This window comes from Miniopterus schreibersii, assembly GCF_964146895.1.
Source record: "Miniopterus schreibersii genome assembly, chromosome: 13".
NCBI classification, from domain to species: Eukaryota; Metazoa; Chordata; class Mammalia; order Chiroptera; family Miniopteridae; genus Miniopterus; species Miniopterus schreibersii.
Window position 1 is genome coordinate 51069041 of NC_138113.1, and position 26933 is coordinate 51095973.

Genomic DNA, 26933 nt, shown 5'->3' on the forward strand with positions numbered 1-26933 from the left:
CAGTGTTCTCAATAGGCTTTAAGCGAAATGACATACAACAAAACCATCTTTCCATAGACTAATGGATACAAATAAGAGTTAAGTTCCTACATCTTATTTCTGGTCACAAAAACATCACTGGTTATAAAACTTTACTTGCTAAATAAAGACCCCCAAAATTCCTAATATTAAACATTGAAATAAATGGGAGCTCTACATATATTTAAGAGAGATGAATAAAAACAAGATGATGATTTTCCAGCCTGCTGATTCCAGTTCAGGATTCCGGTGGCTGGAGCCTCTCCCAGCAGCTCAGGGCACCAGGTGAGACCCACCCTGGGCAGAACTTGCATCCATCGCAGGGCCTCTCTCCCCCACACTCACACTGGGACAGTTCACCTACCACGCACATCTCTGGGATGTGAGAGGAAACCCACGCAGACATGGGGAGACGGTGCCAACTCTACACAGACTGCGGCCCTGGCCCCAAATCAACTTTTTCTTCTCATTGTAATGAAATAACGTTATTCAAGGACCTGCTGTACAGTAGTTTAGATAATTAATGTAAAATTTATATAAAACTCCCGAAGAGCAGTTGTTCCATTTGCTTACAGACATGAATACGCCTTTTTACATTTGTTTTTTTTGTTTTTTTTTTTACTTGAACTAACCAGTCAGCTCCTGATCAAGACTTTAATGACGAGTTACTCACATTCTTAATCGTCACCATCAACAAAAAACTTTGTGCTGGGAGATGTAATAATTTTCATTGATTTTTTAAAACAATTCGAAAATTTCCAACAGTAGAAATATATATATATTTTTTCACTGATAAAATGTGATACTGGTAATTCTCATAACAATGCAAATTCATTTCCTACCCTCTGGACTTTCTAATATGAGGCATTTCACAGTAATGGGAGCCGCTTGCCCTGGAGACTGGGGCACAGGACTGGCAGCCAGGACCAGGGCCCAGGTTGTGAGGGCCACACCCCTGGGCCTGGTGCAGAAGCTGATCCTCATGGGCTGTGGTGACCTGGGTGAGGCTACTCACAAGCGGTGAACAGGCCTGAGGATGACAGTAGTCCTGGCCCAGTGGTGCTGCCCCGAGGGCTGAGGGATCAACTGATTGCATCCAGCTACTGCTCTTACTAGCAGAGTAAGGTAGCTTCTTCCTGCCTCAGTCTCCCTACCTGTGAAGTGGAGCTAATGATACCTACCTGGTAGGGTTGTTATGGGGACTAAATGAGAGCCGTGCCTGGCACATAGTAGTGTTTATTAGATAAAATTAAAAGTTCAAGAGGCTCTGGAGCAAACCCCCAGATCACGTGCTTAGAAGCAGCCCAAAGCAGATTGCTTGGTTCTGAATTCTCACTCTGCCCCTCTGAAGCTGTGGGCCACCACAGGCCCCTCAGCCTTTGTAGCCTCAGTTCATGGTCCACAGGTGATGATGGCACTGGCACCCAAGTCACAATGCATAGATTCAACAGGTCAGTTTACCTAAAGTGCTTGAAACATAGTAGGTGCTCAACAATGGCTGTTGTGACCGGGTCGCAAACACCGGCAGCTGAGCACAGCCTGCTCCCTGCTGCGCCTGCCTCCCAGAGAAGTCCTTCGCCTGTCCCACGCTCGTCTATAATTCATTTTAACTTTCTCAAGCAGTGTTTTTCAACCCTTTAATATTTTCTGTCCTTCACTTTTGGTCTCTCCAGGATGTTTTTTTCTTATTTTCAGAAAACATCCAAGAATGGCCAGCGCAGGGGCATCGAGCGTCAGGCACTGGGAATTCCTTCGCAAAGGCACGAGGCTGCCGGCAACCCCAGCCTTCCCAAGTCTCAAGTAAGAACCACACATCCTTCCTCATTCATATTTTATTAGGAAGTTATATCAAAGAATTAATCAGCTATAAAACTTTGAATATCAAAAAGGCATTCTTATCAAACAGTTGATTCACAGAGGAGTACCAGATTTTTCATGACACCAGAAGCAAAGTCAAATACGGCTTTTCATTTTACAAATGTTTTTACATTTAATAGTCAGGAAAATGAAAACAGCTTTAAAAAAAAAACAACTTTGTGCAAATGTTAACATCAAGGAGAAGCTGTAAAAATGAGGCCGTTAAAGCTTAAATTTTAAAATCTGCAAGATAAGTGACATAAAATAAGTCCTCTTTTATTAAAATATAGTATCTATGTCTCTTTCCACCATATACACATATATCTTTCTCTTTAAATAAATATATATTATGCATTTTAATGATGTACTGAACAACATTCACATGGTGCTTTCGGGCTGTGGCATTTACTTGGTCTGGAAGATGGGTACCAGAAACCTGGGGTGTACGAGGATCTCTAAGGCAGACGGATCTCCCTGGTTTGGGAGTCTCTTGGCTGTCCTCACATGAGGACCTCTGAGTCTTCCGAGGAGTCGTCTGCAAACGAAAGTTCATCGGGCGGTGGGCTCCCCAAGGGCAGCGTGCTGGACTGGGACCAGGAGAACTCGCTATTCCCGGGCCTGTCCTCCAGTGAAACACCGTTCTTTCCCGCTGTCCCTGTCGCTGGGGTGGCAGAAGCCAGGTCTTCCCAGTTGTCACTGCCATTATTTAGAACGTACCTTCCCTCGTGAGGTCCTTTCTCATGAACCTGCGCTGTGACCACGCTGACCGCAGCGTTGGACGCGCAGGCAGCAAGGAGAGCGTTGGCGTCGATGTCCATGTCCAGCCGAGCGAGTGGGGGGCCCTCTGCCGGCCCCTCCCCGCTCTCTGGAAACGCTGTGTTGATATAAACGACGTCGGCTTTGTCCTGCACTTCAGGCAAACTTTCCAAGAACTTGTCTAGCTGCACCCTCAACATGGAAAAGGTGGGTCGGTCCAAGGGCTCAGCCCTCCAGCAAGAGTGCATTATTTCATACCTACAAGGAGAGGAGATGAGTTAACCCCTGGAGCAGCGCCGAGCCCTCAGTGCAGCCCACCCACTTTCACCTCGCCTTGGATTTTATCATATTTTAAAACAAATTTATTGATTGATTTTGGAGAGAGAAAGGGAGAGAGAGGTAGAGGGAGAAGGAGAGAGGGAAGCAGGGAAGGAGAAGGGGGGGGGGAAGAAACATCAATTTGTTGTTCCACTTATTTATGCATTCATTGGTTGATTTTTGTATGTGCCCTGACCGGGGATCGAACAAACCCGTAACCCTGGCATATCAGGTTGACGCTCTAACCAACTGAGCTATGGGCTAGGGGGATTTTTATCACATTTTAATCAACACTAATTTTACTTTTTGGAAATTAGTGAGGTTTTCCTTGTGGCAGTATTTGTTCAACTTTTATTAATGTAGCATGGGTATGTGATAGTGCTCCTCTGTCTCCAGGAATATAATACATACTGTGGCCCAGGGGCCAAATCTGGCCCACTGTCTGTTTTGTAAGTAAAGTTTTATTGGAACACAGCTACATTTAACTGTTTATGTGTGGCTGCTTCTGCAATGACAGTTAAGTAATTGCAACAGACTATATGGCCTCAAAATAAAAATACTTACTATTTGGCCCTTTATAGGAAAAGTGTGCTGACCCCTGTTCTGCACCATCAAGCTGGGTTTGTCACCAGGAGAGCGGAGTTAGAAGGGCCGGGGTGGGGGTGGGGTGAAGGAGTGTGTGCTTCACTGTGCCAGGTGCTGTGTGTGTGTTACTATATCTAATCTTGTCAACAGCCCTGTCCTTGTTACACTGCAGTAAAACTGAGAGTGGGCTCAGGGACGTTACAGAACATGCCATGGCTACGTGGGCAACGGGGCAGCAGGGGAACTGGCCTCCAGCTGGACAAGTCCTACAACTGGGGCTCCTCATGACCCCCTCTGCATCCCTTAGGAATGGTGTCCTCATTCTCAGTGTAATTAAGAATTACAATGTAGGGACATTGACATAAGCACAGTAAAACAGAGAGCTGACTGAATTAGGGAGAGTGAGTTATACCACCATTTCATCTGGTTCTTTCCTGTTTTGAGAAATTGATATTCATGTTGCTAGGTAAGGAAATGACCCAGGTGTTAATCATCTGACATATGTGGCAGACTACTGCTATCTTGTGAACATAAATATGCAATTCCCATATTCACATGTAATCACATCATGTAGAACTTTGGCTAATTCTACTAACACACACATACTTTGTTCACTTTAGCTTCTATCAACAAAGCATGAGCTTCTGGGTGATGGGGGTCTGCAAGCGCTTTGCCTGTGCGCACAGGACCCTGAGCAGGCGTGATTCCTGAAAGGCCTGGTTCTCATTTGGACCTCAGCTCAGCTCTTTGACTCTCCCTGTTTGACCTTCATGAGATGGCCACTGAGACCTGGCAAACAGCTTTTGTTTCCATTTTTGAGGTTTTTATGGTATAAATTGATTTGCATAGCTTCCTGTTTTCCACAGAGCCTTGACTGTTTGCAGTCTGAGATGAGCTTTGAGGAGTTCTGCCCTTAGAAGACACACTATCCTTTTTATTAGGCCATGAAGGCGCTGTCATTTATCTTCATTTATTCCATGTTTTAGGAGAAAGTATTTATATAACCCAGCAATTTTCAACCGGCGTGAGGCAAGAATTTTTAAAACACACAACACCTGACTATTTAGTCAGGGGACTGGCCTCTTTTCCCTTAGATTGTCAAATAAAAAAATGACAACAATCAACACAACAATAGCCGTCCGCTGTGAATGAATCAAAATTATACCTTTTTTTTGGTCAGATCAGCAAAAACTGTATTTTTTGGTGTGCGACAGAACTTTAGAAATTAGTTTATGTGCCATGAGATGAAAAGGGTTGAAAATCGCTGACACAATCCACGTCCTTCTTCATATAACATGGTAGCAATATCACTTCCAAAGTTATTTTTTTTCTTTGACTTTCAACACTTTATGAAATATGCATCAATATAAATATGACTTGTAAAGACATGGCAGCATGTGTACTGTCTAAGCCCCTCCCACGAAGGGCAATTCCACGGTGGTGCACCAAGGAGGTGCGCACGAGGAGGGCTGTGACGGTCAGCGATTTCAATCTCAGGGATGGAAAGGGAAAACGTTTGGGAGTTGCCTTTGTAAATGGTCATTTTTGTTTTTCTACTGAGATTTTTATAAAAGATGTACTCACATAGGTTGCTGGGGCGGGGGAGTGGGTGAGGGGGATTACTGTTTCATGGGGGACAGAGTTTCAGGATTGTCAGATGAAAGAGTACTGGAGATGATGGGGGGCGATGGCTGTACACTGCGAGTGCACCTACATTACTGAACTGCGCACTTAAAAATGGGTAAGACGGTAAGTGTTATGTTCTGTGTATCTTACCACAATTTTTTAAATTTTTATTTATTTTTTTAATATATCTTCATTGATTTCAGAGAGAGGAAAGGAGAGGGAGAGAGAGTGAAACATCAATGATGAGAGAGGGGCCCCCTGCACGCCCCCGATTGGGGATCCAGCCCGCAACCCAGGCATGTACCCTGACCAGGAATCAAACCCCGATCACCTGGATCCCAGGTCGACGCTCAACCGCTGAGCCATGCCCAGCCAGGAACCACAATTTTTCAAAAAAAAAGTTAAAAAGATGCAATCATACAAATTCATAAAATTTATAGATTTGTGAATTTACCCATACTTGTCAAGCACCTGCTTTTCCCTGGCTCTGGGATGGCTGAATGCTTCACATCTGCTCAGAGAAATGACACCGGAGAGGCAGGCGTCACATTAGCAGCACATGTCTCTGTAGTGCTAAGCGGGGCACCGTGTGAGCTGTGACGCTTGGCCAATGGAAAGTCCCCATTGCTCTCCTTCCCGGGGCCTGAGCTGCTGCAGGTGGAAGTGGAGGGACTCATAATAAGTAGAGGAGGGTTTCTGAGAGGGGGAAGGTGGGTGTGAACTCAGCCCTTATTCACACCGTGATGTCCCTGGGCCACCGTCGCCTGATGTGTGACGAGGCAGTGGAAGCCGAAGAGGACACCATGCCCCACCAGCCCGGTTCTCTCTGATTGGGTGGTAATTAGGGGTGGGATCAGAGAGCAGGGGGACTCTGAGGGACATCTGCTGGTTGATGGGACCCAGGGGGATACAGAAAGGACAGGGTGGCTACCGAGTGCCAGCGGAGGACGGGGGGAGTGAGTGCCAGTGCAGGAAGCACCGCAGTCAGCGGCGGGTATCCGAGGGCTACATCCAGGAGGCCATAAGCTCGGCTGAGGAAATGTCCTACGGAGATGACCAGGGCATCATGCAGAGCGGCCTCTGGGGCCAGGGGAACTGGCCTGCCACCTGGCCACTCGGAATGGGTAACACCATGAGAAGAGGCAGCCTTGGAGGGCAGGATGGGAGGGCAGGACACAAAGCGCACTCCTTTACTTACAAGTGACATTTCTTAGAACTGACTTTAAAAAGACCGAGGGGCAAGTAACACAGGTGTGAGCTCACCTCAGCTAAGGTTAGATAGCAAATGGAGATGAAAAGCTGAGAAGTGGATCTCATTTATAAAAGAAAATGCCCCAGATATGGAAACAGAGGCCTCTTGGCTGATCAGCATCCAGATGGGAGAGGGGGCCCGAGAAGGAGGCCTGGTTCAAGCCTGAGGTGCAGAGCCAGCCTGGGGACAGGGACCACAGGGCCGCCTGATGCGCCTGACCTCCTGGCCACGAGGCGTGTGCTGACTCTGCGACTCTCACCTAAAAATCCTCGCAGAAAACTGAGTCAGCGTTCCTTGTCTGGCTCTGCGTGAAACATCAGAAAACCCCGGTGTGACACAGCTCAGACCTTGCTAATCACTGCAAACACCAACCGCTTGTGGTGCAAAACAGAAGTGCGAACAGGAGAGAAATGGCCACAAAACTCTCCATTCAACCTTGTTGGGCTAAAACAGCTTCCTGCTTTTCAGAAGCAAACATTTCATTCATGTGGTGCTTTCTAAAACCACCATGAAAACCCAGATCTAATTTAATTAGAATTTCACAATGTTTTTAAAGGGCTTAACATTTTCTGTTTCTGTTCTTTAATGTTATAACTACAGTAACAACAGCCACCACCACCAAGCAGGCTGAGGCTCTGATCAATAGTTTCCTTCCGGGAATTTTCCTGCTTATGTGAATTTTCCACGTGCATGTATTAAAATTTTATTGCCTGGCTGGGCATGGCTCAGCGGTTGAGGTGTTCGATTCCCGGTCAGGGCACATGCCCGGGTTGCGGGCTCGATCCCCAGTCGGGGGCATGCGGGAGGCAGCTGATCAATGATTCTCTCATCATTGATGTTTCTATCTCTCTCTCTCCCTCTCCTTTCCTCTCTCTGAAGTCAATAAAGATATATTTAAAATAAATAAATGAATAAAATTTGATTTTCTCCTGTTCAAAAAAATAAAATAAAGTTTCCTCTGTTTGGCTTGGATGAGACTGGGAGGCCTGCATGCCCCCTAACCAAGGATTCCCCCGAGTGAGGAAACAGAGCCAGTGTGTGTGTGTGTGTGTGTGTGTGTGTGTGTGTGAACAGTAGTGGGGAGGTCCCACACATGCCCACTGGCCCCTCCAAGCCTGAGCCCACACAGCAAGCCTGAAATCTTGCTGAATACAGAGACAATGTCTATAACCCCTGTTACGTGGGAAGACACTCGACACTAGGGAGGTTCACATCACAAGCTAGAGGCGATGCCACAATAAGTCAGTTTAAGAAGGTGTTTGGGCAGGTGGTGTGTAATGACGTTACACTGTATTAATCAGCACCACAGTGTGCACTTGCTCTGTGCCTCCTGCAGGCTGTCCTGCCACATACTTCCTTCTACCCTCCCAATAGCTCTGAAGAATATGAGCCAGGACTTGACCTGTAACTGATAACAAGGCACAGTGAGGTCAAAGCAGTTGTGATGGCTCCCCTGTGGGTAGGTAGAGATAGTACCTGGCCTCAGTGACTCAGAGGCCCAGGCCTCTCCCCATACCATCCATCCTGGAGAAGAGAGGCCTGTTTGGGATGGGCTATGCACACTCAGAGGTGGGGCTCTCATGCTTGGCTGAGCACCTGGTCTTCCAGACAGTGTTTTAAGACATGCACCTATGGGCCCACTTTATTTCAATAGCTCACAGTGTCCAGGCACAGGACAGAGGAATCATGCTGTTAGAATATCCCCCATGCAATTCTGATGACCAGCTTGACCTCAGAGCCATGAGCTTAGGTTTCTAAATTTCCTGGGTAAGAATATTACTTAGATTTGCTTGTCTGAAATGCTGTCCAGGAAGAGGAGGGTGACTGTAGCACAAGAGGGCAGGTGGTCATTCAGGTACTATAGCATGTGCTCTAAAGTCGGTGCATTTATCTAGGATGCATTTCCCAGAGGTGCCTGCAGACCTACAGAACGTGAGGGCTAACTGCACATGTGCACACAACATCTCTCACAGCAAGAAAGGCTTTGGCCTGGACGTGCCACCTCTGCACAGGTGGCCCGGCTAAAAGCGACCCCTCCCCCTGTGGCTGTGTCCCCAGGTCTTTGCAGACCCACTGGCCACCCAGGCAGGGGGCCTGGTGACACTGAGCAGCTCACTCACAGTTCATCCAGGCAGTCCTCCGGCTGCTTCAGCCTGTAGCCATGCAGAAGATAGTCGTATATCTCGTGGTTCTGGACTCCCGGGTAGGGCGTCATCCCCCGAGTTGAAATTTCCCACATGGTTACGCCAAATGCCCACTGAGAACAAAACAAGAAGTTCGGATCTGAGTCTTTTCAGAAAGTCTGAATGGACTTTTTCATTGGGAAAGGTCATTTCCTTAAAGCCCCAATGACCGTGCACAAAGCTGACAATTATGTTTGAGACACGCTGATCTCCCAACACGGCAGTAACACGGGGTTGGAGCGTCACTGTCCCCATTTTCCACTAATGCTGTTCCGGGAGATCTGACAAAGGCAGACTAAGCCTCCTGCCACATCGATGCTCAGGCGCACTGTGGTCATCAAGTGTTTTCTCTCCTAGACTCTGGTTGAGGGTGTAACCACACAGCATCTTTTGTATAGCTTCTTGGTCCCATAGAGCAACTGTATAAACTTACTGAATTTAATATGAATATGAAATAGCTTAGTTGTGGGCGATAAAACGCTGTGTTGTAGCACAGGGAAATGGGAATAAATTAAGGTACTGTGCAAAGATAGACCTTTTGAATGTCAGGAGACCTCACCAGAATCTAGGGTTCCCCCTGAATTAGAGAATCTAGCAATAAATGAGATAGATGGGCCTGGCTGGTGTGGCTCAACTGTTAAGTGTAAACCCATGAACCAGGAGATCATGGTTCGATTCTAGGTCAGGGCACATGCCCGGGTTGCAGACTCCATCCCCAGTAGGGGGCATGCAGGAGCAGTCGATCGATGATCCTCTCATCATTGATGTTTCTGTCTCTCTCTCTCTCCTTTTCCATTCCTCTCTCTGAAATCAATAAAAACTTTTTTTTTTTTTTTTTTAAATAAGAGATGTGAGCACGCTCTCAACACTCAGTTTATCTGAGTAAAATGTTTGGCAACACACCAGCTAAGTCACTTCTTTCAGCTTCGTTCATCTCTGAAACTCAAGGTCCCAAATCAAAACTGTACCTACCACGTCACTTTTACTGGTGTAGACTCGGTCCGCGAGGCTCTCTATCGCGATCCACTTCACAGGCATCTTAGCGATGCGGCCTTGGCGGTAGTAATCGCCGCTGTAAATCTTCTTAGAGAGGCCAAAGTCCGCAACACACACAGTCATGTCATCTCGCAACCTACAGAGAGGGAGTTCGAGTCCTCAGCTACATCACAGGCAAAGCCTGAAAGCACAGGTCTACGTCACATGCACATACATGAGTAGCCCAATGGCACAGGCCCCACCAGCCTGGGAGTACCCTGCTTGGGGAACAATGGCCCAGCAGGTGAGGGGAGCAGGAGAGAAAGGACCTTGCGCCCTTCTGGTGTGTGTGGGGATCTGGCCCAGCAAGGCCACCTGTGCACAAGGATGGAGACACCTGGAGGGAACAGAGGAGATGCACAGGGGCAGAAGGAGCCCAGCTCAAATCCAGGGCCTCTGGGGCCTTGAGTGCCCCAGCAGCCTTCCCGCCCGAAGTCTGGAAGCAGCACTGGCTCTGTGGGCCCACTGAGCTTGCTGGTAGCCTGGGGGAGGGGAGCAAGAGGGGGGACCCTGGGCTCCCTGCAGAGACAGCCAGGTAGTACTTGAGGAGTTACTCAGGAAATTAAAGAGATATAATCGCACTGAGAGCGCAACCCATTAAAACAGATCCTAGACAAGGAAAAGGGAGAGAAATGAGTTTGTCTGGAGATAGAGTGACGACCTGTCCCTGTTTGCCTGACATTGACTTTAAAAAAACAACAACAAAAAACTGGACATCCCATGTCCTAGGAAACCCCTCAGTTCCAGGCAAACTGACAGCTGGTCACACTACCTGGTAGAAAAACATGAAGGAACTATTAATGGGAAAAAAAGATTTCCATAAGTCTCCCTCTGTGATAGAAAAGCTACTTAAATAAAAAACAACAGCAAGACCCTTCTGGCTTTCAAAAAGAGGTGAAAGTGGTAGAGGGCTCGCGCTGGTTAGAAGGAGTGAGGGCAGCCCCACTGTTGTATCTCCAACCAAGAAAAGCAAATAAAAGCAACACATTGAAGGAATATTTCGTCTTTCGGCAACAGTAAACTTAAGACACCGTTTTGAAGACCTACAGCAGAGAATGGCTCTGCTCCTGCAATATGAAGAGGCGGGGGAACTTGCGCTCCAAGTGCCTGTGCATGTCCCTATCGCTCTGGTCAGTGTGTCCACGGAACAGGGTGTCTCCACAAGGCGGGATCACGAGAACTTAGGGGCAGACCATGCGGTTTGCATTACTGCCGTCGTGATTAGCTGACTTATGTGTAACTCTGGGCCCACAGCAAGCTGATGGCAAGAGCAAGGATCACAAAGGTCTTACCTTGCCCTCCTAGGGCGTGAGCGTGTGAAAATAAAAACACAGTCACATGAGGAAGTTTCAGAGGGAGTGAAAACCTGACAGCACAAACCCAGGTAAGCTTCAGAGCCACAGGAATTCCATCCCCAGGACCTAGCTCTCCTCCTACTAACAGCAACAGGCCAGCCCCTCTGTCCCCGCCATAAACGCCGACACCATGAGGTCTGACCCCCCAGGAAGCACCAGGTCCCTTACATGCAGTTTCGAGCAGCTAAGTCTCGATGAAGGAAATTCCTGTTGCTCAGATACTCCATCCCCTGGGCAATGTCCACCATGAACTTCACCAGTGTCTGCACAGGAATGTGCTGGGGAACGAAGCAAGAAGAAAGGTTATTTTTAAAAAGGAAAACCTACAAGTTATCTCTGTCTGGAGGAAACGGTGTTTTTAACTCTTCATTTCTGTATCACTAACAGCACAAATAAGGTTTTAGAAAAGGAATGAAAAAACCCAAACAAACCCAAACCCTATAACTGCCTGGTAAATACCACATGTTCTCCTTCCCATGTTTAAAATCAGTGCCAGGGAATAACATTCGTTTCCCACGAGATCAAACGGGAACCTCCGTGTCCTGAGTGGCAGTGGGATCAAGCGCCCATGCCACACAGAGAGGGGACACAAGGGTGGTCTGGCTTTCTTGGGGGGGGGGGAGGGTGTGGTGAGGAGCTGTAATGTTTTGAGGTAAAAAGCCCACTTTGAAGGAGCTGTTTCAAATTGTGCACCCTCCCTTCCCCTCTCTCTCTCAAAAAATCCCCCCAAAACCATATTTAAAAAGGAGATAATTATGCGGTAGAACTAATAAGTCCAGCAAGGGTACAGGACACTAGGTCAATATATAGAAATCAACTGTAGTTTTAAACACTAGCAATGAACAACCTAAAATGAAATCAAACAATTTTATCTGCAAAAGAATAAAAAATAAAATACTTAGGAATAAGTTTAACAAAACAAGTGCAAAACTTACATATACTCTGACAACTATAAAACGTAAGACACTAAAGAAGATATAAATGAACGAAATGCTAGCCTGTGTTCACGACTGGAAGATGAGGCCCTGCTGGAAGAGCATATTACGTAACTGACACCTAGTCCTGGGCCACGCTAGCAGGAACAGAAAGTATTTATTCCCCCCACGCTGACTAAACAGACAGCAAAGAAAAGATCTGAATAAAAGCTCGCTTTTCCAGTGTCTCTATGCATTTTGTGACTTCCAGCTTTACCTGTGGCTGCAAAAGTGTACATGGGAGTTAGCTTCCGACATTGGAGATATACTTGCATTTTTGCAAATAGAAACTATTCATTAGTTAGTAAAATGCTCTGTACTTCTTTCCCTTGTTATTTTGTTCAAACATAAGACGACAGCAGTACTTTCGGCTGCCACAGATAAGCTGATTCTGAAATTATATGGAAGGGCTACACAACTAGAAAAGCTAAAACAATTCTGGAAAGTAGAACAAATCCAGAGGAATCACACTACCCAGTTTTAAGACTTACAATAAAGCTACAGCAACCAACACACTTTCTGATTCTGAGGACAGAGAAGCTCGAGATAAAAAGATAGGTGGGTGGAATAAGTTTAGCCTCAGTGTCTCTGAAAAACAGTTCAGGGCATCTTCTGTCTGAAAACTGAGACAGGTCCTGCACCCAGGGACTTCAGAGTGAACAAGCTAAAAAGAAGAGACTTCAAAAGAAACAGGCCACTCTGACATCACAGGGGGCCCCCTGGCTCCACTGTGAGGGGCATGAGACTGTGCTCCCAGCTGGCTTCTTCGCCCCATAAACAGGAATAACAGGACCTGGGAGCAGGCCTGCTGTGAAGGTGGATACCCCATTTCAACCCCCAGGGCACACAGTGAGCACCAAACAAAGGTTCAAGTCCTTGCTTTCCCTCCTGTATTATTGAGGTCAGATGCTGAGGCTGTCCAGGGCTTGTCAAGCAAGCCCCAGAAGTGTCCAGAGGCAAAGCAACGGGTAATTAATTACCTTTGATCCCGTCTCCAGTCGGGAGTAGAGTAAATAGGTATGGAGGTCCCCGTATTTCATGAAGGGTAAAATCACCATGGGCTTCGGAGTGCCTTGGGAGCCCACTTCTATACAAACACCTAACATTAAGAGCAATGTTAGTTACAAAGAGCCCTTGTTAGCAGTGACCATAAAAGCCAGCAGGGGCACGGGCCAAATTGAAAACACGTGCTCCCAAGTGAACAGTTAAAAAAACCAAACGCTCCTAACACACACCGTCTTTTAGAATAAGGAACGCACCCTGGGTCCACATCTTGGTATTTTTTTGTCTTTCAGATGAGTGCCAATCTTTGCAGGAGAGCTCTCAAAAATCTATAATAAGCAGAGCCATCTAGAGATTTGTGGAGCTTTTTGTTATAGTGAGTCCAAGTGAGGGGCAGCGACCGCATCAGAATTCAAGAAACAAACTTGTTTCATGTGAGTTAAACACTTAATCGTATGAAGGCGTGCACTGAAACCAAATGCTTGAAACTATGAAAAGCATTCTGAGGTAAAATCCACATCGCTAAATTTTAACGGTTATATGCGGGAAAAACTGCAACCCATTTATCACGGAATTCTGCAACTAGAGCCTGCCCGTCACCTGACACCAGGCTTGCAAAGCTCCGCCACATTTTCCCGCAATTACAAAGCACGATTGTTCTCAGTCTGCTGAAGTCAATAGCTGCAAATGAGTAACAGTAGTTTCTTTGACATAATATTATATCCAAACATTAGCTTTCACATCTCCCTTACACTTCGAAAGTTCCCCAAAGAATTTAGCATTTATTTAATTGCAGGACAGCAAAAATAAGCCATCAGAATATCCAATTATTTTTAGGCTGCTCCCCCTCTCGGAACAGTGCCACTTACACAGCAACCGCTGGAACCTGATCTCCCTCCCCCTCCCCTTTGGTGTTTTTTAGCTAATGGTGCTAAAAGCCAAATTCTGACATTAAATCACGCTCCATTTTTACCCACTTTTACCATCAGCCTCCAAAAATGTAACTGTAAGGAGAAGCCTTTTGGATTGTAAATGACCTTGGGTTATACCAGGTTTCCCTTTGGCACAGAGTGGATGAGCCGAGCCCCTCTGGCCACCAGTCCTGCATTTCTCGAGGTACCTAGCAGTCGGATGACGTTCGGGTGGCTGAAGTCCTTCATGCATGCGGCCTCGCTGAGGAACTCCTCGATCTCTCGCTGAGAAAAGTTGTCCACTGAAAGGAGAAACGGGAAATCTCAGGCATGAATAACATGCTCCGTGAAGGGGAGGGACAAAAGCAATTTTGTTCTCTAAAGGTAAAATCAGGGGAAGACACAACTGTAGCAACAGTAAACAGATGAGTGGTTGCCAGGGGCTGGGCAGGGGACAAAGAGGGGGTGCACAGGTGATTTGAGGGTGGTGAAACATCTGTAGGACTCTGTAATGGTGAACATGTAACATTATGTGCTTGTCAAACCCACAGATGTACAGCACAGGGTGAACCCTAGTGTAACCTATGGACATGAGTCAATAATGTATGAATATGGGTTCGTCAGCTGTAAAAACTGCACCACGTTAATACAAGATGTCAGTGATGGGGGGCTGTGTGTGGCAAGGACACGGGAACTCTGCAGTTGCTGCCCAATTTTTCTATAAACCTAAAACTGCTAATAATTAAAGTATATTTTAGTTTTAAAAAAACTAATGTCAAATCCAAATGATCTGTTGCAATCAGTCTGGCCTTCAAGAAGGAATGTGTGCCTCTCCATCACGGTGCCGGCGCTCCGGCTGCTCGGCCCTGCCCTGCGAACCAGATACACTTTCATACCAAGTTTCTGGAATTAAAGCCCCTTAAGAGACACATTTAAAATTCTACACTATGGTAAGTGACAGAAGCCAGTGACAAGAGGACACAGAATGAGGTAGGAAGAGAAGTCAAATTTACAGACAGAATTAGAAGGGGGGCGCTGGGGGTGGGGGTCGAGAGTTGTTTAATGAACCAAGTTTCAGTTTTGCAAGACAAAGGTTCAGGAGATGATGGTGGTGATAGGTGCACAAAGTGTGAACATGCTTAATGCCTCTGACCTTTAAAATGGTTAGGATGTTATGTGTATTTGGTTGAGCGTCCACCCATGAATCAGGAGATCACGGTTCAAATCCCGATCAGGGCACACGCTCGGGTTGCGGGCTCGATCCCCAGTAGGGGGCGTGCAGGAGGCAGCCGATCGATAATTCTCTCTCATCACTGATGTTTCTATCTCTCCTCTCTCCCTCTCCCTTCCTCTCTCTGAAATAGACATATTATTTTAAAAAACCAAAACACACAGAAAGCCAGGAGTGCCTTAGGGAATCTACTTTAACAGGCACAAGGAACACCTAAAATCACACAAGAGCATCCAGCACAATGTCTGTACATCCTACGGGTTTAATATAGATTAATCTTCCTATAAAAACAAATTTTAAAAAATATAAAAAAATAATTCTATAGACCTGCAAAATGCCTGCCACTTAGCCCTCACCACCTTTAGCCTTTGCTGCAAAAAAGGAGGTGGGTAGGTGGAACAAAAGGGGTGGAGGTCTGCCTGCAACCCCCCCCCCCCAGGGGCCAACATCCAGGCAAACGCAGAGGAGCCTGCAATTGGAGGCCAGAGACTAGTCTTTCAATCTTTGATAATTAGCAGAGATCCAATTCCTATACAAGTTACTCTAATTAAGTTGAAGAATAGTAGAGCCAAGGCCAGAGAGGAAACAGGTTCCAGGCCCAGCTACTCTGACCAGGTTCCCTAAACCTTCTACTTGGCCAATGGGGACGACAGAAGGAGCCTCTCCACGAACACATTGTGAGGTTCCAGTAAAATGACGCGAGGCAGGACCAGTGCTGAGTGTGGCTGTGTGCCGGGTGCAGCTCCAGGGAGGGTGCAGCTCCTCTAAGCTCAGGGTGAGCCTCTTTCCCAGCTGTCCCAATTTCCTGGCCCTGCTGCACTGATGAAACGGGTGGTAGCTGCAGTGCCCTGGGCACACGGTGAGGACTCCACAAATACTGGCCATTAGCGGATACATGAAAAGCAAAAAGCACCAGCCCACGTGACTGGCTGGTTATGATGGTTATTTTTAATAAATGAACTAAAACTTTAGCCTCTGATTCTGGTTAAAAAGCCCCAAGACATCCTCATAATCTAACTTACACTTTAATGCCCAGTAAACAGTGGATTTAAACTTTAGAAAGAAACCAATTTTCCTTTATTCCTTGATCAAAAATATGATTGGGTTTATACAGGGGGTTAATGAGGAAGCGATAGGAAGAACCTGAATGCACGAAGCACGAATCCTCTCTCTCCGAGTGCAATGACTGGGAGGACAGCTGCAGGGGACATGGCACGCGATCGGGGTCTATTTTACGGGTGCCGGCTGAACACCTGAAGAATCAGACTGAGACAGTCGTGGGGTCACATGCTGCCACCAGATCAGCCATGCCAGAAATTCATGCCTTACTTGGAGTCATCAATGAGAAAGGGAGAGAGGATGACACGCTACTGCTTTGAGTGTGGAGGACTCTATAGTGTAGGTATGTAGAGCTCATTATAGTAACTGTCCCTCTGTGACCAGGCAGCGCTCTGGGTGGCCTTCTGAGCCAGTGGCGACTGAGATCGTGACATCTGAACTCCATCCTGGCTTCATGGAGCATCAGACACCGAGCAGCCATCCAAGCCTAGAATGGGTTTCGTGGGTGATAACTCACGTTTCATGGTCTTCACGGCCACTTTCTCAGAGGTCCCATCTTGCTGACTGAGACTTCCTTCCATGACCGACCCAAACTCTCCTGTAAAATAAAACAGCACCTATGTGGACCTTGTGGAAAATCTCTCCTGACCACAGAAACACCACAGTGCCAAAGCCACATTTTCATGTGGCCCGAGAGGACCCAAGCACGGCAGCCAGGCAGAGCGGCCAGGCCACCCACACTCGCAAAACAGGGCACAAGCCAGGCAATAACCTCCTGCTTGTCACCACCTTGGCTGGCCTGGACTTAGCTCAGTTCACTGTGTTACAGGACAACATACAGGACAACATTTTTGAAATTCATACAGTAGAAACTCTGAACACCACCATCATTCATCCTAATATCAGAATATCAGGTTGACAGATTAAATGTGTATTTTCACCTTTGTTCCTATTTAACTAGGAAGGTGCCAGGAATTACAAACTTGAGAACTAGAGGAATAAATTTAAACGATGTAGGAAACCAACTAGTGAATTACATGCTATTCAATGGAGGAAGGGAATTCATATTTGCAGGGCCTCTTGTGTGTGCCAGGCACAACAGAGTCCCATTCATATGCCCAGTCTTCGTTTCAAAAATTACTATTTTTTTCATTTTAAATAAAATAGAACTATTTGTATTATCAATTAAAGTCACAGAATGATATTTTATTTAATAAATAGATATATTTTAAAATTACTGTGAACTGCTTACTTTTTTACCCCACATTTTAAATTAAACTGCTTACCTTCACCCAGAATTTTTCCAAGAATTAGAAGGTTCCTGTCAATCACAACATCTTCCAGCTTACTCTGCAGCTCCTCGCTGACCCCCAAGCTACGTACTATAAAAGAAGTGACAGGGGACATATGAGTTGTCAGAGTGTTTCCCTTCATTGGAATATAATTAAAATTATGTATAAAGTCCCATAAAATAGTTAAACACTTTTTCCATTTTATACCCCATAGCCCTCCTCCCCCAAATGCCAGTAATAAAACATCACACTTAATTCTACTATGATTAAATTGAATAAAATGAATCCTTCGGGGCAAGATTAATTCCGAAAAATTCTAAAAATCAAAACCACATCTCTCCTTCCAATGTGCAGTACCAGCAACTGGCCATCAGATTCCTGCTGGGGAGGTTCGCCCCTGACTAGGGAGGAAAAGAGGTCAACGGGTCCCTTCTAGCGGGGTATTTACCGTTAGACCCCTAAGGACGGGATACAAAGGAGCCATCGGGAGCCTCCCATCCTCTCCTCCAGGGAAGGAGGCGCAGAAACCAAGGACACACAGAGCACAAGCTACTGCTCACGTGTGGTACATGAGCCTCATCACACTGACATGGCAAGTGCGAAACTAAGTACCTGGCGGGAGGACCAGAGAACGAGGTCTTCTGTAATAAGACGCAGATACGCAGCACTGACAGCACATGCTACTAAGAAGGGCCATTAACCGGGAGAGGAGACCCGTCTGTTCAATGACTACTTGGCAAATGACTCCGTGTGTGCCCCAGCAAGGCAATAAGCAAGATTTTGAAAGAAAACAACAGCAGCAACATAAACATGGATAATCTGGACACTTTAGCTCTTTGTGAAAAAACGTTACCTAATGGTCCTCCAATAAAGAAAAGAAATGAAATTGGTCTAAATGAAGAACTTTTTAGAATGTAAGAACATCTAAGTCAAACTTCTAGATTAGAAAGGCAAGGAAATTGTAACATCCTACATCACACAAGTTTTTATTCCACAGTTACCTGTATCCATCATTCTTGTATTTGGTCTGTTGTTCTGGTATTTTGGCAAGCATCCAGAAGCTTAAATTTGAAAGTCTTTGCACCTACTTCCTACACAGTTTCTGAAATGACCAGGGAACACAGAACTACCTGCTTATTCCCGCTGTTCAATGAGAAGAGCGCCCATTGTGACTCAGCAAAGCCCAAACCGTAATCGATACAAAGTGTGTTAGCAAACCTTCTGAGTTGGGGGCCAGGACAAAAAAGGAAACAACAAGCTCTGAGATCATGAGTTGCTTTGCCGTTTCCTTCAAATCCCTGACCTCTACCCACATCTCCTATCACTTTTGTCTCCATGTTCAAGGCAGTGGAGGCCATCACCCCAGCTACTTCACCCCGTATTTCCAGTAAGTTGGACGGCAGGGAGGCACAGGGTCATGTCTGACTACCTACTCGCTGCATATACATCTTGCGCAGTAAAAATACCCATTCTTTGACTTTTTTGGCTCTTGTGAGAAATCTGTCAATGAATTGGTTGTTCTTTCTTCGCTCTCAACTATTTTAACTTTTGGAAAAAAAGGGAAGTGAAAGTCAACGTACAGGTGAGTTTGATGGCTTGCCGACAGAAGGACTTCTTTGCTGTGTAGTTGACGACCAGTTCCACATCTTCCCCAGTGAAGGCGGTCCTGGGTGAGGAAACACACATCTCAGGCTGTAGCAATAGCAGATGTTGACCCCACTGCCTCGACAACTGTCCCTGCTCTTTACTTTTTTTTTTTTTTTTAATGTTTTTATTGATTTCAGAGAGAGGAAAGGAGAGGGAGAGAGATAGAAACATCAATGATGAGAGAGTCATCGATCAGCTGCCTCCTGCAGGCCCCTACTGGGGATCAAGCCCATAACCTGGGCATGTGCCCTGACTGGGAATTGAACCATGATTGCCTGGTTCATAGGTCAACACTCAACCACTGAACCATGCTGGCTTGGGCCTTGCTCCTTTACTCTTTGACATACATTTTGAAATCAGCTTGCCATTTATCAACAACCCTGCAGCAAGTTACATGGTGATTATATCGAATTTATGCTTAACTTGGGGAAAATATGATCTCTCAAACAAAACAGCTCTCCCATCCATGAGCATGGTACACATTTCCTCATTTAAGTTTTCTTCTGCTTATTGGTAAAGTCTATTAATTCTTTCCCAAAAAGTTCTTGCATGAATGTTGGGCTGATTCCTAAGAATGTGATAGTTTTCATGCTGTTGTGGGTGGGATCTCATTCCTGCACTTTGTCTTTCATATATTTTTTTAAAATATATATCTTTATTGATTTCAGAGAGAGAGAGAAACATCAGTGATGAGAGAGTCATTGATTGGCGGCCTCCTGCACGACCCCCACTGGGACTTAAGCCCGAAGCCTGGGCATGCGCCCTGACTGGGAATCAAACCACAATCTCTTGGATCATAGGTCGATGCTCAACCACTGAGCCACGCCTGGCTGGGCTTTCTCATGTATTTTAAAACCAGAATCAAAATATTTTTACAACATGTGATGTCCCAGAAAATAATTCCTCCTGAAGGAAGGCAAGAAAAGAGCATGCCTAGCAGAGACTTCAGAAACAAAGAGGTACTGAATTCCCAAAGACTGGCAAGGGTGGCATTGATATGTGCTGTTCCTACATGCCTGGCTAAGCCTCCAAAGGCAAAGAAGCACCCTCTGCTTCTGCGCCCACCCCTCCAGCTTCCCTCAGCTGCACACCTAGGGGCCCCCACCGGGCGCCCTGGGAGCTGAGGACCACCATGGCAGCTTTGGCCATCATCTTGGAGGTTCTGTCCTTACTGAGCCTGCATTTGAGATGGCTTACGCAAATACGTCTATGCATCCGTCTATATCAATTATTGTTTCCTCAGCAATAATGATGAATGCCCACTTGATGACACGTACTGCACGCTGCCACCAGTGCTTGAGGACACCTGCGTCTTAGACTCAGCACCTCTCCACGCATGACTGAGTCTGAAAGCCTAATTCAGAATCACAGCAATTAAACTGGTGATAACTTTGGAGACCATTCAGAGAGAGAGAGAATGCACAGGAAGCCTGGATAAAGCAAAAGACTTGTTCAAGTGACAGAATGCAATGCCAGACCCCAGATGTTACAACTGGAATCTGGTGCTGGAATCTTTGTGGGCCAGGGTCCCTGCACCACAGGGCCTTTACATGGGCTGCTCTTTCTGGCTGAAATGCTCTTCCCTTCTCTCTCATTTAATCAACACCTGCCCTTTCCTCAGCTTCTAGTTCAGGTTATCAGCTCTGCAGGGAGGCCTTTCCTGCCTTAACACAGTCAAATCTGTTCTATATTCATAAGGGTCCTTTGATAAGAGAATTTGCCACAGTTGCTTTTTGATATTTACTTGTGTGATTACTGCCTGATTCCCCACTCACTGTGGGTCTCAGGAGGGCAGGGGCAGTGCTTACCGTACCCCAGGCTATCACAGTGGCCAGCGCCTAGTAGGCCTTCAATGAGCTGCTACTACACCTTCTGCACAGGGTCTCTGCAATGAGCCCCCAAACGATACCTAGACTCTGGGGTGTGTTATAGTCAACCCAATGTCCAGGATTTAGGTGAGATTTTGTCTATGTCTTTAACACAGTCATTATTAGAATTTATATACTAAGATAAAAGAGTTGTTAAGTACTGTGTGTACCTGACCACCAGAACTGAAAGATTGCACAGAAAGGGCAGCCTCGCCTCCACAGCTGAGCTCCCCCTCCACATCCATGGGGAGTTTCTGAGTGAGTGCAGCGTGCTGATGGTGTGGGGCCGTGAGACAGGCTGCACAGCTCCGCTCCCTCGCTCTCTCATCCTGTCCCACTCCAAGCTGCCTCCACCACAGTGACAAACTGGATTTCATGGAAACCTAAGGTCACTGAACAAGCGTTGGGGGAGGACTGAGTTCCAGGGACACTGGCACATCCATCCTCGTAATCCCAGGCTGCTTTAAAGTAGCTTCTCATTTTTCTTGATATTCAACTCCCGTGTGGTTATAAATGTCAGATGTATGGAAAATAAGAAAAAAAGAGCTTCTTATAGATTTGAATGTAAAAATATAAAGTTTTTCTCTGTTGGAAAATAATCGATCACTACAGAAAATGTGGAAAAAAAGGAAACACAGCATTACCACAATTATAAAATTGCTAATGCTTTGGTGAATTTCCTTCTTGTATTTTTATTTGTACATACATATCCCCTGTTTGATTTTGGTTAATAATCAGGGTCAGTTTAAAGACTTATAAAAGTGCTCATTTAACAGCAACGGGGTTTGAATAGCGAAATCCTGTGGATGGGCTGGCTTCTCTACCCACGAGCCCTCCAGGCCGGCTTTCACTGCTGGCTGCCTTTGCAGCACTAGCCTCAGTGAGGACGCTGCCCACTGCGGTGTGAGCACAGACAGGGCTCCCAGCTGGAACACTGAGGAGTGGGCCCGGCAGGACAGGCATTGCCACTTGGCATAACCATCGCATTGACACCACGAAACAGAACATTTTGTTGTTGTTAATCCCCACTTGAGGATATTTTTTCCATTGATTTTTTTAGAGAGAGTGGAAGGGGGGGGAGAGAGGAAGAGAGGGAAGAGAGAGACACACATCAATTGGTTGCTTCCCACACAACCAGGGCTGGGGATCAAACCTGCAACCCAGGTATGTGCCCTTGACCAAGAATTGAACCCGAGACCCTTTGGTGCATGGGCTGACACTCTACTAAGCTACACTGGCCAAGGCTGAACAAAACATTTTTTAACCGGAACACTTACCCAAACCTTGTCTCCTGGACTCTTTTTCTGATGGCCAGAGAAATATACAGAACCAGGCCAATCAGAATAAATCCGCAGAAGCAGCCGAGGACAATGAGCACCGGGTCTGTGCTGCCAGGAGCTGGAGCCAACGAGGGGGCCAAATCTACCCAGCCTGGTAAGAGACCAACAGAAACAATCCAGAACATCTCTTTGAATCCGAAATACACACAAAACACTGGCTTGTACTGCAGAAGAGCAGGTGGCCGTGAGCTTTAGAACTAGTCCCCCGAGATTCCGTGACCCACAAGCCCAGGCAGCCCTGGCTGAGACTGTGCAGGGATCTCGGGAGTCAGTGGGTAACCACGTCAGCAACAAAGGTATACGAAGTACAAATGGTCAAATTAACATTTATCTGGTACACTGCAATTAAAACCCTGGAAACACTGAGAATTAGCATGTTTGTTTCTTTGTAAACACTCATCAGGAGTGGTGTGAACAGGGCGTGCCTCCTTCCAGCCATCTAACTTATGACGTGGACAGAATCTCCTTTGTGCCTGCGAGTTATCACGCTCCATTCTGAGTTTGGATCCACTCCCAACATCTCATCCTCTGTGCTTTCAACGCCAGTGTGTCTCGGGGTTCCTTCATGTGAAGGTCTTTGCTGGCACACCTCTCTCTGGAGCATCTTCCTCCTTTTGGGCACAATCTTTTTGAGACTTCTCTGGGTCTCTGGCTGCGTGTCTAGGGTCTGTGAGCTTTCCTCCATAATTCCACACGCATTCAACTCAAATCTGACTGCAACACTCATACTGCCTTTCTCTACTACGCTTTCATCAGTGACCAGCCACCAACACACTTTGAGAAGTAGCACACAAGTCGTGGTCAGGATGAGCCTATTACTTATGTGGATTTGTGGACCGAAGAGCCTGTGGTGAAGTATATATCCTATGCAGTCCTCACAGTTAATGTAACATGGTAACTGAAATGTGTGAGTTCTGGAATCACGCAAAATAAGGACTGCCAGTATAGCAAAGCCCTTCACAGTTCTGGAAAGTCTATTATATATGAAGATAAAAGCTCTGTCATCTTAAAGTCTGACTTTTTAAGCTGTGCCTTTAGAATCAGAATCTCATTGTCTTTGAATTTCTACCAGGCAGACAAGCCTTGTGTCCCCATCACCAGTTACTAATGGTCCCAGGTACAGAGCCTATAGGCTCCCAGACCTGTAATACGGCTCCAATTCTGCACTGAAGGGAGAGGGTCACTGGAAGAGACCGTGAGGGATTCACTGGTCTGCTCACAAGTCCTGTCTGCTATGAGTACAAAGACCATGTTTGCAAGGACTTGTAACTGCACAGGTCACTGATAATCAGAACAAAGCCTGCTCCTCTCATCTATGAAGCAAGCACAGCGTTTGGGCCACGTGGGGCACCATGGCGGCAACTTTTTGCTGAAGGACACTGCAACACCACGCAGAAGCCGGCACGCAGGGCCAGGCGCTCAGCACAGGGAGCCCAGGGCCATCTGAGGGCGGCTTCTGCAGGAAACACTGCCTGCTCGTGACGCTCACTGCCCAAGGCCTGGATGGGCAATGATGTGACCAGCAGCACTGATTAAAACAGCAAAACAAACACTAGCAAGTAAACAAACTGTAGCAGTTCTAGAGAATGAAGGATCAGCACTGCCAACATTCGGACGGTACAGGTCATTTAACTATACTCAGTAAACCAAGTCCAACTAGGTCCCCTGAGCAGACCGATCCTCCCAGCCAGTCAGAACCATTCACAGTCACACTAGCGGGAGGACTCGCACGTTGAGGTGTGTTATCCTATCAAGTCTCTTTACCACGGCAAACGGGTCTTTAGGTTTCAGCCTTAAGCCGGCTGTCCTCCCCCCAGCTTGCTCTCTGGGAATCTGTGTGCTGGATGGACCTGCTCCAGCAGGGGACGGGAGCCCGGCTCTCACCATGCGCGGGGACGAAGATTTTCACTGGGGCACTGAAAGGTCCGACCCCGCCCGTGGTGACGGCGGCGATCCTCACTGTGCACGTGGCATTGTGGACGTGAACAGGAATCTGAGCATGGCTGCCGTTCTGGCCGACTTCTTCAGATAGCTCTTTCTGGGGATGGACAAGAAAGGAAAGGAAATGAAACACTGAGCTGCCCGGGGCACGTCGCCTACTCCGCCACAGTTCTGCCTGATCCCAGGAGCAAGTGGCCACGTTTCCACAGTGTCCCTTCCTCACTTGGGCCACAGCCAACAGAACAAAAGTGCGATGCAGTGATGCAGGGACGAAGGACGGGCTGGCGGGAACCAGTGTTGTGAGGGCACAGCACTTAGGGTGGCAGTGAAGATGCCTCTGGGAGAGAGGGGGCATGTGGCCCATGCACCCAGATGCCAAGAGCAGGATGACCCCAGGCCCCCTCTGCACCACCACAGGATGCTGCCCAGGAGCCACACTGACCCTGATCACCAGCCAGCCTCCCCTGAACCAGTACAAGGGGGCTTGTTCCTGGCAACTGCAAGAAGTTTGACTAAAATCTCCATTTAGGAGGGTATTGACACTGTTTTTTTCCTACCAGTGTGACAAATGCACAATTTGCCCAATTTTCAAAAACCTGGTTTTACTTTTGTTTTAAAAGCCACTGCCATATAAACGAGCCGTGAACACACGGGGTGGGGGGGTAATTTTGAAAAAGTAACTGAGACTAAGTGTTTATATAGCACTTTACTCTGTTTCCAAAACTTGACAAATGATGTTCTCTGGGGTAGGACTTACTGTGTCAGGTCTGGGGCTGGCTGTTCAAATAGGGACTATAGGGGATGAAGCTCTCTCATGTCGTTCTCTCTCAATTTTGGAAATGTGACTTCGCAGAGAGAGAGAACTGTCAGGTCATGTGGAGCAGATGTCACGGATCACCAGTGAACAGAGGGGATCACCAGTGAACAGAGGGGATCACCAGTGAACAGAGAGCCTGCTATGGGGGTAACTTCATTCCCCGGTCACTCAGTCTCATCCCAGTCACTTCTGACCATCGTGCAGGATGGAACCAGCTCAGCCCTTAAAGAGAGGACAGTCCCATCACTCGTGACCAAAGGGGAACCTGGGTCAGCCACCCAGAGGCTGTTTCTAAATCTGACAGGCAGTGACCATCGGACCCAGAATGTCCTCAAAGATGAAAAGAGAAAACACAGACTTAAAATTTTTGGGTTTTCTATCCCATTGGACTCTATTGGTGCAAAAAGATTTGCCAAAGGTTTTATCGTTAATTAAGTAAACAAATTAATAATTAACATTTTTGGGGGGATATTCAGGCAACATCTTTCTTAGAAACAGAGCATCTTATTATGGAAAATCCATTTTTTTTCTAAAATTGAAATATATTTGACATGTACCATTGGGTGAATTTAAGGTATACAACATGTGGATTTGATACATTTAAATATTATCATATATTTGCCACTGTAGCCATAGTTAACAACTCTATCATGTCTCATGATTATCATTTCTTTTTAGGAGCTGGAATAATTAAGATCTAGTCTCTTGACAGCTCCTCAACGTACAAGACTCCATGCCTGACCAGGGACACGGGTACTATTTGTCTACAAAGACTCAAATACAAGACATTGGGTATGAGAGAAATTGGCTCAAAATAAGAGGAAATGCATAAGAATTAAAATCTCTAGCCGTGGCCGGCACACTCAGTGGTCTAGAGCGTCGGCCTGCACACAAACAGGTCTCGAGTTCGATTCCTGGTCAAGGGCACGTACTTGAGTTACAGGTTCAATCCCCGGCCCTGGTCAGCGCATGTGGGGGAGGCAACCAATCAATGCGTCTCTCTCACATCAATGTTTCTCTTTCTAGTCCCCCCACCGTTTCCACTGTCTAAAAAATCAATGGAAAAAATATCCTTGGGTGAGAATTAACAAAACAAAAATAAATAATTAAATCCTTAGGAGAGAAATCCTAACAACAGAATTATTCGTTTGGAAATAAACCTAAGAGCACTTCATAATATCTATTGGCTTAGGGCCTATAACTGACCACGAAAACCCAGAGAAATGACTTTATCTACTTTTTTATTTATTTTCCCATCACCATTTATCCCCTCTATGCCCTCCTCCACCGCCACCTCCACCTCCCCCCTTCTTGCCCCCCCCCGAAATCACCACACTGTTGTCCACGTTCAGTTCTCTCGCTTTTGCTCAATCCCTCCACCCGCTGACGCCTCCCCCCTCAGAGCTGTCAGCCTGTTCTCTATGAGTCTGTCTCTGTTTTGTTTGTTTGTTTCTTTTGTTCTTTGGATTCCACATATAAGTAAAATCCATATGGTACCTGTCTTTCTCTGACTGGCTTATTTCACTTAGCATAATGTTTTCCAGGTCCATCCGTGCTGTGGCGAACGGTAACATTTTCTTCAGAGGAGTGACTTTGTCATTTCCACCTCCTGTCTCTTAAATGAGTGAAGAGCTCATCTGTGTAAAGTGCTTGGAATGGCGGCTGGCCTGCAGCAAATGTCACCCAAGGGGGCAATGGCCCCACCATGGCTGTACTCACCATGCTGAATCTGGAAGGATGGAAGTGACACCAGGCACCGCTCCGTAGTCACACATTTTGGAAATACATAAAAATTATCCCATTCTAGGGATGGGATTAAAATAAATTCTGAAGTAGTGATTAGAATGATATATGATAAACATTTTA

General features: G+C 46.5%; 1 protein-coding gene across 1 annotated transcript in view; it reads right to left on the bottom strand.

Moving 5' to 3' along the window:
* Window positions 1–1835: 1835 nt before the first annotated feature.
* Window positions 1836–26933, bottom strand: part of MERTK (MER proto-oncogene, tyrosine kinase) — a 92519-nt gene continuing 67421 nt past the window's right edge. Inside the window, exons 9-19 of the mRNA XM_081156282.1 lie at window positions 24194–24347; window positions 22247–22400; window positions 19035–19120; window positions 17449–17544; window positions 16680–16760; window positions 14082–14174; window positions 12940–13058; window positions 11154–11263; window positions 9568–9727; window positions 8533–8669; window positions 1836–2889 (exon numbers count right to left, since the gene is read on the bottom strand). Of these exons, the coding sequence (XP_081012408.1) occupies window positions 2376–2889; window positions 8533–8669; window positions 9568–9727; window positions 11154–11263; window positions 12940–13058; window positions 14082–14174; window positions 16680–16760; window positions 17449–17544; window positions 19035–19120; window positions 22247–22400; window positions 24194–24347 (1704 nt within the window). The 3' untranslated portion in view covers window positions 1836–2375. The remainder of the gene's footprint in view (window positions 2890–8532; window positions 8670–9567; window positions 9728–11153; window positions 11264–12939; window positions 13059–14081; window positions 14175–16679; window positions 16761–17448; window positions 17545–19034; window positions 19121–22246; window positions 22401–24193; window positions 24348–26933) is intronic.